The sequence below is a fragment of the Carlito syrichta genome, unplaced genomic scaffold (assembly GCF_000164805.1).
Source record: "Carlito syrichta isolate Samal-C Ts95f unplaced genomic scaffold, Tarsius_syrichta-2.0.1 Scaffold307058, whole genome shotgun sequence".
In the NCBI taxonomy this organism is placed as follows: domain Eukaryota; kingdom Metazoa; phylum Chordata; class Mammalia; order Primates; family Tarsiidae; genus Carlito; species Carlito syrichta.
The window spans coordinates 299,630-311,719 of NW_007251154.1; the positions used below are offsets into that span (position 1 = coordinate 299,630).

At 41.4% G+C, this 12,090-nt stretch overlaps 1 protein-coding gene across 1 annotated transcript in view; it reads left to right on the plus strand.

Annotated features, from left to right (window-relative positions):
- Positions 1–7: 7 nt before the first annotated feature.
- The window catches only part of LOC110596173 (serine/threonine-protein kinase WNK1-like), a 73,936-nt gene continuing 61,853 nt past the window's right edge, over positions 8–12,090 (plus strand). The window contains exon 1 of the mRNA XM_021715406.1: positions 8–179. Within this exon, the coding sequence (XP_021571081.1) occupies positions 60–179 (120 nt within the window). The 5' untranslated portion in view covers positions 8–59. The remainder of the gene's footprint in view (positions 180–12,090) is intronic.

Below are 12,090 nucleotides of genomic sequence, written 5' to 3' on the forward strand. Positions count from 1 at the left end.
CGGAGGAGCGGAGCCAGCAGCAGGATGACATCGAGGAGCTGGAGACCAAGGCCGTGGGGATGTCCAACGACGGCCGCTTCCTCAAGTTCGACATCGAGATCGGCCGGGGCTCCTTCAAGACCGTCTACAAAGGCCTGGACACGGAAACCACCGTGGAAGTCGCCTGGTGTGAACTGCAGGTAAGACGCCACCTGCTCCGCGGACGGGCGTGTGGCCCCCAGGGTTCGCTCGCGGGTGGACGCCGCCTGGGGGAGTTCCGCTCGCGAAGAGGCTGCCACCGGGGGCGTGGGGGCATGTGCCCAGGGCCGGGGCCGGGGCCGGGGGCGGGCTCCTGGCAGCCGAAGGGATGTGCTTCCGGGCGAGGGGTGGTGCGGGGCGTCTTCGTGCGAACCATCGTCTCTCCTTGTGGGTGTAGTGGCTGAGCGGAAGCCTGGAATCCGTGGGGAAGTTTTCGAGTCAGCCGCGTACGGAGGCTCCTTGCGCTGCGCTTTTCAGCCTCAGCAGAGGCTCGGCCGGGGCGAGCTGCCCGGTGTGTAGAAGCGCGTTTCCGTCCCTGAGTTCAGGCTGTTCCTTCTTACTAAGAGCCGCCTTGTCCTTTGGATAGATCTTCCTTGATGGTTGCAAAGGCATTTGTTATAGAAAAGAGCTACTCCTTTTGGCCAGATGCCTAGGAAGGTACAAATAGGTGTGTGATCTTGACCTACCTAATGATGCTCAAGCCTTATAGGAGAAGGAGTGCTCTGATACTTGTCCATTAATGCTTTCTGTCCATTCCCCGTGCAGTAATAGTACAAGAGCCTAGACAAAATTGTGTACGTAATTTGAGAGTTGTAATGTTATCACCGTTGTTTTAATCTTTTCATAAATATTTTAGAAGCTAAACTTTTGAGTCCGAAGGAATCCCAATGGTTTCTTTCTTTCTTTTTTTTAAACCTTTTGCGGTATAAATGATGATGTGTCATTCTAGTTGACAAGTGTATTCCAGTTTTAAACAGCTGAGTTTGGGCCACTTGTTGCTTGACTTGCTGCAGCAGCTTGCCTAAATGTTGCCCTCATCCGGCATACATAAACATAGATTATTGATAAGAGCAAAGTTATACTGAAGGAAAAAAAAGTCAGCTACAGTATATGTACGTGTCAAATGCCATTATCGATATTCTTCTCGTCAAGAAAATGGACCACGATGAAGTGGATATGAAAGTAACTGAATGATCTTGGAACTTATTTTATCCATGAACTAATATGTTAACACTTAACTCTTTGAATGTTAGCTTCCAATGACCAAGACCTTATCAAATGTGAAAGGAAATTAGCACAGAGGTGGAAGTAAACTTAAAAAATCAAGTTTTTAGGAGCACAATCATTTCTTAAGTTTACAGTTAATGATGTGGAACTTCAAAGGCAGTATGAAATTAAAACTACTCAATTTCAGAGTGGTGTAGAGTTGGAAAGTGGTTTAAAAAAAGAAACATCACAACTATAACTTAATTCCTATTGGTCAATCATAGTAAAAAACTCAGGGCTGATTCCTTCTCAGTTACAGACAGACACCCATTTTCTTATATCAAGGATTCATATTGCTACTGATCCTGGAATTTTATTCTTCTGTTACAGTTTTATATTTAAATAGGTGCTTTAAATTTTTTTCTTAAACCAGTTACCTCACTTTCTTAAGACTGGACCCCATTAGATGTTGATTAATGGGTTAATTTTGTTTTAATTATTCACTTTTAAGACTTCTCAGAATGTAAGGTGTGTGTTTTCTCTTAATCACCTGGAATTTTCTGATAGCTTATCATCTTGGAACTAGTAGTAATAGTGGAGAAAACTCCGCTTGTCTGATGTCATGATGAGAACTTGTCTTAAGTTTCTCAGTTTTTCTTGGAACTCATGACTTTTTGGATTTTTAGTTCTCTATCTAGGCATGACCAAACTAAGGAAAATCTTATGTCACATATTATTTTTAAGTCAGTTCAGGATTTGACTGCAGAACCAAGTGAATCCTAGCTCACTGAGTGGTACCATAGACTAGAAACTCCCGTGTCATTTGTCTTGGCTTCTACAATTTTTAATTTTGGTTTTAAAAATGATTATCTTAGCCCAGGGATTCTTTATAGCAGTAGTTGGGCAGTATTTTTGTTTTCTTTTTGCCCAAGACGCTTGCCCAATAAGGTATTCAGTAGCTCAGTGTTTGAACTTTTGTCTTTGGTTCCAAATTGAAGGACAAGTCAACGATTACTTTTTCACTAAATGTATACTTCTAAGATATATTTTTCTGTAGCAAGACAGCCAAAATACTGTGTTCAGTTGTTAAACTAAAAAATCTTAGTGTATTAAAACTGAAATAAATCTTAGGTTAATCCTGCCTGCCTGCTTAGTTGAGAAATAAGGAACCTAAAAGCATACAGCAGGTAAATAACTTGCTTAGGTGGATGAAGAACAAAAGTTAAGCTAGTCTTCAATAATTTGAGAGACGTTACAGATGTCCGGTAGATAGTAATTACAAATGAAGCAGTGCTGTTTTGGTGTGGAAGTGACTCAGATATTTCTGGAGAAACCCAGTCCTATAACCATGGGACATTTCAGGCTTCTGTTTTGGGTACTGATTTTATCACTTGAAATAGAGACATAAATAGGCTCTTGAGGGACTGGGGGTTGGGTGATGTGGTATACAAATCATTAGAGTCACGGTAAGCATAGCTATCTAGTAAAACAAACACCAATTCTTAGTAAATGATACCTAGGTAATCCTTTGATACCACAGGATCTTAAGTAATAACTGAGATGTTTTAAGTAAGATGCAGTTTTCTTTACCTGGCAAATGGTGTGCCTTAATTTTGTTAACCAGTTGCCTTGGTCAGAAAGTGTGATTGCTGCACTGTTCCTGCAGAGTTCACTTTGCAGATTCTGGGAGGGATCTTGTTTTTCAAGACAGACAGCATAATTTGCTTTAAGAAAACATTTATACCCAGATTTAGGAATGACCTGTTTACTTTAAGCCCTTTCCCCAAAGTTGCCTCTAAAGAGTTTCACTTGATGCAGTTTATATTGATAAACTTGTTTTCAAATCTACCTGAAAGGGGGGAGGTCAAATCATAATTTTTATTTATGCTCCAATATAATGCTTCCTTTTTTTTGGCTTTTAGTGGGTTAAAGTTCTGTGTTTCATGAATATATGATATTAATGTTTTGTGAAAAGTTTAGCAGTACCGCCGAAATGGGATGTGGTTCTCTGATTAAGAAACCATAACATTTCCTTGGTATAGTTATTAAAAAACTAAAATAATATTAAAATAACTAATTGAACCACATCTCTTTATTTGTATGTTGATAATTTTTTTCAGAATTGTGCCACATTCCTTATTTTTTTAGGATGAGAACCTGCAGTAACTTTCTGTCCTAGGAACTAGATTTCAGGAATAGTATTTGGAGTTTGCTTTTAAATCCTTAAACTCACTGATTAGAAGTATGGGCAAAATTCGGATCATATCCTTACCTTTAGAAAGGGTAGCCACTTGCAAATTAAAGAAATGATTGGTGACTTGCTTGAAATAATCTTTTGACCTTTTTAAACAGGATAAAATTAGAGAAAGGATGATTTTGGTTAGGTAAGATTTGATATAAAATACTTAGACTTAGGGTTTGGTAGCTCATGTCTGTAATTCCAGCACTTTGGGAGGCCTTAAGTCTGGATTTCCAGACTACCCTGGACAACATAGCGAGCTCTTGCTACAAAAAAAAAAAAAAATTGACAGGCATGGTGGCTTATGCCTGCAATCCCAGCACTTTGGGGGTGGAGGTGGAGGTGAGAGGATTGCCTGAGTCAGTACAGGGTTGAGTCCAGCCTGGGCACTTTGACAAGACCCTTGTCTCTACAATGAAAAAAATCAAGAAATTAGCTTGGTGTAGTGGCGCACACCTATAGTTCCAGCTGCTTGGAAAGTTGAGAGAGAAGAATCAGAGCCCAGCAGGTGGAGGCTGGTCTCAACCCTGCAGGCTCAGACAGTTGTCTCGCCTCCACCTCCCAAAGTGCTGGGATTGCAGGCATAAGCCACTGTGCCCAGCGATTTTTTATTTTTATTTTGTAGCAAGAGTCTCACTATGTTGTCCAGACACCCTCATGGCCACTGCAGCCTCCACCTACTGGGTTCAGGCAGTCCTTCCACCTCAGCTTTCCAAGTAGCTGGAACTGCAGGCATGTGCCACCACACTCGGCTAATGTCACCCAGTTACCAGACTGGTCTCGAGCCCCGAGACCAGTCTGGGATTACAGGCATGAGCCACAGTGCCCGGCAGATCCTGATCATTTAGAATTCATCTTAGTTTATTCCTGTGAAACATTCAACTAAAGCTGGGCTCTCATTTTCAGAAATCATAAACCTGTTATTTGGGTCTTTTGGTAGCTTTTAAATTTTGTAGATAAAACTGTACAAGGAACAAGAGCAGTTATACTCATTATAATTTCTGCAAATGTTGGTACAACATGAAATAATTTATAATAATTAGAATTAGTAGATTTTTGCTATACCAGTTCTTTAAATGATACTGATATATTTTTAGTAACTTGTGTTTTATTTCAGTTTGTTTGTTAACATAAGACTAATCTGGCCTTCAGGAATTGAGCATGACCTCAATTTATGTTTGAAGAGGCCACTTTTCTGCAGAATAACATGGTAGTTAAGAAATAGATTGCTTGGATTCAAGGCCCAGGTACATGGCTGTGTCACCTTAGGCATGTTCTGTGGTACAATTTCTTACCTATAAATGGGTACAAAACAACCCATTTTATAGAGTTGTGATGATTAAGTGAACTAATATATGTAAAACATGTGGGATAGGGCCTGGCACATGAATATTAGCTGTTGTAATGCAGTATCATCATTAGGTTGTCCTTTGGAGGGAATATGTGAAGATTTTGTTTGATTTGTTTATATTTATGCTTGACAAATCATATAGCAAAACTCTTACTGTTGCTGTTATTTTTACAGGAGGAACACAGTAGTGAGCATGATGTCATTGGTATTTTTTAATCCCTTAACTTCACCTGACCTCTGCCTAACATTTTAATTTTATGAACCTGTCACTTTCCCTCTGCCAGCCTTTCTGAACTTCTTATTTCCAGAATCTGCTAAAATCTTTGTCTCATCTCCTCTACATATACCTGAAAAATACCTTTCCTTTTGGTGGATTTTATTTATAATTCTTACAGTATTTATCATATTGAGTTGAAATTGTTTATATATTTTGTTTAATCCACTAGTTCACTGTGGTGTACTAGAATACTACGTAATAAAAAAGAGCACCACAGTTGAACACTTAGGTTCTAGGTTACCCAATTTTCAGACCTTGAGTAAGGAACTTCATCTGTAATACTGATTTATTAGCAGCGTGTCTTACTGATTGTTGAAGATCAGCTGAAATACTATGTGAAGGAACTTTGAGAAATGCAAAGTGTTATATAAAATACAGCAAAATACTTTAAATATTTATTTTGAAGACTATAAATTATCACTTGTTACAAATTGCACATTTTAACTTAAAGCTGGCAGTTAGGAGCTCTCTGCTTTGTCAGTTTAAGAATATTATCAAATCTTAAAAGGAATTTTTCAGTCTTAAGAGAAATTGTCAGAAGTGCTTAAGAATTGTCTTGGAGCCGGGCTCGGTGGCTCAGCCTGTAATCCCACGCCTTTGGGAGACTGAGGTGAGTGGATTGCCTGAGCCCATGGGTTCGAGACCCGCCTGGGCAGCGAGACCTCATCTCTCCAATAAATCAAAAAATCAGCCGGGCGTGGTAGCACATGCCTGTAATTCCGGCTACTTGGAATGGAAGGCTGAGGCGGAAGGATCACCGGAGCCCAGCAGGTCGAGGCTGCAGTGGCCGGGAGCAGCCACTGCACTCCAGTCTGGGCGACAGAGTGAGACTCCAACTCAAAAAAAAAAAAATGTTCCTTGAACTTGCCACACCTCTCTAGCACACATGTAGTCATCCCTCAATATCCACAGGGGATTGGTTCCAGGATACCCCCTTATAGTAAAATTCATGAATGCTCAAATTCCTTAAATAAGATGGTGTAGTATTTGCATATAACCTATAGCACAGGGGTCCTCAAACTTTTAAAACAGGGGGCCAGTTCACTGTCCCTCAGACCGTTGGAGGGGCGGATTGTAGTTTAAAAAAAAAAAACTATGAACAAATTCCTGTGCACACTGCACATATCTTATTTTGAAGTGAAAAAACAAAACGGGAACAAATACAATATTTGAAATGAAGAACAAGTAAAGTTAAATCAACAAACTTAGCAGTATTTCAATGGCAACTATGGGCCTGCTTTTGGCTAATGAGATGGTCAATGTCCGGTTCCATATTTGTCACTGCTAGTCGTAACAAGTGATGCAAGTGTGCATCAGTTAATCTAGATCTGGTTGGAGATTTCAGATGTTTCATTCTGGAAAAAGTCTGTTCACAGATATAAGTGCTGCCAAAGATGGTTGCCATTTGAGTGCATGGTTCCTGAGATTACTGAGAGGAGTTGTCAAGAGACAGAGAGAAGGAGGGGAGTTGGAGAGTGTGACGCACATTCCACACATGCGCACTGCGGGCCTGGACGAGTCGGCTGCTAGGCAGGACAGGCACTGGCAGCAAAAACAACCGGTGGGCCAGATAAATGTCCTCGGTGGGTTGCATGTGGCCTGCGGGCCGTAGTTTGAGGACCCCTGCTATAGCACATTCTTTGGTATACTTTAAATCATATCTAGATTACTTGTACCTAATACAATGTAAATATTATATTAATTGTTATACTGTATTGTTTTAAAATTTGTATTATTTTATTTATTTATTTATTTTTAGTTGGAGTCTCTATTGCCCAGGCCAGAGTGCAGTGATATACTCATGGCCACCCCAGCGTCGACTTGCTGGGCTCCGACAATCCTTCTGCCTCAGCCTTCCAAGTAGCCGGAACTACAGGCGCATGCTACCACACCTGGCTAAATTTTTGATTAATTGTAGAGATGAGGTCTTGCCAAGTTTCTCGGGATGGTCTTGAACCCATGGGCTCAGGTAATCCACTAGCCTCGGCCTCCTAAAGTACTGGGATGACAGGCTGAGCCACTAAACCTTCCTTATATTATTTTTTATTGTCCTCCCACCCCCATTTTTTTTGCTCTGCAGTTGGTTGGATCCACGAATGCAGAGACTGCAGATACAGAGGGGCGGACTGTACTTGTGTCTAGGCAGTGGGAACAACAAGAGTTGTTCTTGTAAGCAGAGAAGCTAATTGGTTAGATTTACACAGAATTAATTGTGGAAAATGGATTTAAGGAGTACAAGGGGAAGTGTAGAGATTCCAGTAGTCCCCTCTTGTCCTTGGGGAATAATGCTGGTTATCTTTTTCAAGCTTTTCATAATTTTATCTTTTAGTTTTGTTTTCTATGATATTTCCAAGACTCCTAGTAGATGTCTGAAACCATGGATAGTACCGAACCCTACACATACTGTGATTTTTCAATCTGATAACCTAGTGCTAAGTGACTGATGGGCTGGTAGGGTTTACTGTGTGAATACGCTAAACAAAGGAATGATTCACATCCCACTCGAGATTTCATCATACTCCTCAGAACAGCACACAGTGTAAAACTTATGAATTGTTTATTTCTGGAATTTTCCATCTGACACATTCTGCACATTCACCACAGATAAGAGGGGCACTGGCTGGGTGGAGTTGCACACACCTGTAATCTCAGAATTTTGGGAGGTCAAGACTGGAGGATCACTTGAGGCCAGGAGTTCAAAACCAGCTTGGGCAAACATAGCGAGACCTGGTTTTTAACACTGGTGGCCCGCACCTATAGTCTCAGCTATTTAGGTGGAAGGATTGTCTGAGACCAGGGAGCTGAGGCTGTGGTGAGTGAGAATTATACCACTGCACTCCAGCCTGGATAATGGAGTGAAATCCTGACTCCAGAAAAAGGGGAAGATGGTCCTGCAGTTAGGGTATAAGCATGCTTAGGGATCCCTGAACTAAGGATGTAACAGAGAAGTAGACTATTTAAATATTTCAGAGATAAAGTATGTCGGGTTTAGTGATAAACTGGTGACTGGAGGAAAAATGAAGCATGGACACGGTGATGGGGAATGATAGTGTTGTCAACTGAAGGAGGAAATAAAAATCAGTTTTTTGAGTTTTTTTTTTTAAGATGGAAGGGGTACAGTCTGTATTCAGTTTGACATGTTGAGCTTGAGGTACTGTAAAAACTTCAGGAAGACGTTCAGTAGACAGTTGGATATATTACTGAAGCTCAAACTGTAGGTCTATGGCAGAGGTAAAAGCTGATGATTCTTAAATGTCTAAAATGTCTATTATTAGCCATAGCTGAAATAATGGCAGTAAGTGAGGTCATCTGGGGAGAGGATATAACGAGATAGAAAAATTAGAGAAGAGGCAAGAATAATGGTCCTAGGGCAAAATAGGAATAGTCAGGGCAAAAGAAAAAGAGCCCAGGGGTTAGACTATATAGAAAACTAGGAGAGTGGTAGTACTGAGGGAATAAAATTTCAAGAAAAGAACATATCCGAGAAGTTCTATTTGCATAATAGTAATTGTGGACAATAGATTTAAGAATAGTAGTAAAGAAGTATAGAGACTAGTTGGGCTGTTGAAATCGTTTAATGTGCCAGGCTCGGTGGCTCAGCCTGTAATCCTAGCACTTTGGGAGGCCGAGGTGAGTGGATTACCTGAACCTGAGAGTTCAAGACCAGGCCGGGCAACTTGGCGAGACCTCGTCCCTACAATAAATCAAACATTAGCCAGGTGTGGCAGCATGCGACTGTAGTTCCGGCTATTTGGAAGGCTGAGGTGGAAGGATTGCCGGAGTCCAGCAGGTCGACGCCAGCGTGACTGAGCCTGCCACTGCACTCGGGCCTGGATGACAGAGTGAGACTCCAACTCAAAAAATAGGAAGAAAAAGAAATTGTTTAATGCATTTGACTAAGGCATTAATAACCAAGTTCAAGACTGCTTAACTGACAGGGGAGGTTAAATAAGGGAGAAGTACATATAAGCCACTGGTAATGCCCCAGATTTCTTTTCTTTTGGAGTTGTAGTCTCACTCTGTCGCCCAAACTGGAGTGCAGTGGCTGCTCCAGGCCACCGCAGCCTTGACCTGCTGGGCTCCGGTGATCCTTCTGCCTCAGCCTTCCAAGTAGCTGGAACTACAGGCGCGCACTACCACACCGGGCTAATATTTGACTTATTGTAGAGATGAGGTCTTGCCAAGTTGCCCAGGCGGGTCTTGAACCCGCAGGCTCAGGCAATCCACTCACCTCAGCCTCCCCAAGCGAGGGATTACAAGCTGAGCCACCGAGCCCGGCTATGCCCCAGATTTCTACACTGTTCACCGTCCTATACAATACTCATCAGGCTTATATGACTATGTAAATTTAAATAAATTAAAATAAAATAAATGTATTTATCCTAGCCACATTTAAAGTGCTCAATAGCAATATATGGCTCCCATATTGGACAGCACAGATAAAGAACATTTTTATCATTACAGGAAGCTGTACTGGAGTGCTATATCTAGATCTTGGGTTGAGTTGGCCTTTAAATAAAATAATCTTTATTGAGTTATAATTCATATACAATAAAGCACACTCTTAAAAGCATAGAGTGGTACTTTTACGACTTAAGTTACACATCTTTTAAATGTATACTTTATCAATAATAAGGAAAAAACAACCACTTTTGGGAAAAGATGTACAAAGGAAGTTATCACAAATTCACATGTATACATGCAGAATTAATAAAGGCTAACATTATGTCAAACTACTCCAGATATTTGGTGATCTTAGTTTCAGAAGAGTAGAAAATTTGCAGTGGTGTTAAGTAGTCGATAAAGAGGGTCAGGAAATAGAGACAGTAAATATAGGCCACTTCTTTTGGCAAGTTTGAATGAACTGGATCAAGGAAGACTGGATTAAGTAGGCTGAGGTGAGTGGATTGCCTGAGCCCGTGGGTTCAAGACCTGCTTGGGCAACTTGGCGAGACCTCATCTCTACAATAAATAAAAAATGAGCCGAGCGTGGTAGCGCACGCTTGTAGTTCCAGCTACTTGGAAGGCTGAGGCGGAAGGATTGCCGGACCCCAGCAGGTCGAGGCTGCGGTGGCCGGGAGCGGCCACTGCACTCCAGTCTGGGTGACAGAGTGAGACTCCAACTCAAAAAAAAAAAAAAGAAGGCATGATCAAAGATGAGATGGATAGATGAGTCAGGAAAGGTATGTAAAAGTTGAAGCACTGAGCTGTAATATTTTGTCTGCTTTGTCTGCATTAGTATCTATCGTAGGAGTGTGTTCTAAGCCAATTTCTATTTTAGCTTTGGTTATTATTTGTGACCAGTTTAAATTCAATCCAAGTAAGTTTTCATACTTCATACCATTTATCTACTAAGTTCAGAATAATGTGATGATCCTGAGTAATGTGATGATTCTTTTTTTTTTTTTTTGAGTTGGTGTCTCACTCCGTCGCCCAACCTGGAAGTGCAGTGGCACACTCATGGCCACCCTAGTGTCGACCTGCTGGGCTCAGGCAATCCTTCCACCTCAGCCTTCCAGGTAGCTGGAACTACATGCGTGCACTACCACACCTGGCTAATTTTTCAATTTATTGTAGAGCTAGGTCTCATCAAGTTGCCTAGGCTGTTCCTGAACCTGTGGGCTCAGGCAGTCCGCTCACCTTGGCCTCCCAAAGTGCTAGATTACAGGCTTGAGCCACTGCGCCCAGCCCATGTGATGATTATTAATCAGTTTGTTTCTCTCCTATAATCTCTGGCATTTATGCTAATATTTGCATATTAGTATGGTGATATATATTCTTTGTAAATGGAGCATATCTCTGTGAAATGATCATTTTTTTGTGCATCACTTGAAACAGATTTTAAATAAAATTCTATTACAAAGAAGGTTTTGAATTACTGTATTGTCTCAAGGATGTGGTCATATTCTAATAAGCCTTTTTTAAAATGATAGGCACAATGTTGTACCAATATTATTTGTAATTCTCACAACAATACAAGGCAGATTATTTTATTGATTCATTGATTGAGACAGGATCTTACTCTGTTGCTTAGGCTGAAGTGTAGTGTTATGATCCCTGCTCACTGCAGCCTTGACCTCCTACACACAAAGGATCCTTCTGGCTCAGCCTTCCAAGTAGCTGAGACTACCCGCATGCACCACCATGCCTGGTTAATTTAAAAAAAAATTTTTTTGGAGAGGTGAGGTCTTACTGTGTTACATAGGCTGGTCTCAAACTCCTGAGCTCAAGTGATCCTCCTACCTCAACCTCCCAAAGTGCTGGGATTACAAGAGTGAGCCACTGTGCCTCGCCTAAAAATTTTATATTTGAGGAGACTAACTCAGATTTTTGTTTTCCCCCTTAGGCCTAACCTGGCGGCCTGCCCCCTCCCGCGGGAACCCCGCCTGAGGCCCGCCCCCCACATCACAGCAGTCTGATATTCTCACAACCCACCGAGCACCCAACCTGCCCCCCGGCCTCCTCCGTGTCTGCCTAGTTATCTCAGATTTAATAACTTATTTAAGATCACATGGCTCGTCTGAGTCCTTTTTCTTTCCACTATAAAGTACTTTCTAACTAAACCTGGAAGAAAGAAATTTGAGTACTCGCAGAATTCTAAGTCCTTTTGCTCCATTTTGTAATTATAGCTTATACTTTTTCATGAAACAAATCTTTACTTAAATAGCCTTTTAGACCAGGTGTGGTGGCTCATGGCTATAATCCCAGCCTTTGGGAGGCCGAGGTGAGAGGATTACCTGAGCCTATGGGTTCTAGACCAGTCTGGGCAACTTCGTGAGACCTCATCTCTACAATTAAAAAAAAAAACTATTAACCAGGCATGGTGGTACATGCCTGTAGTTTCAGCTATTTGCAGGCCTGAGGCAGAAGGATCACTAAAGGGGTTGGGGCGGAGGCCTTTTAGGCTGTGTACATATATAGATTCTATAAGGAGGGGAGTAATAGCAGGTTTGGTGTGTCCATAGTTTTTTTTTTTTTTTTTTTTTTGTTTGGGGTTTT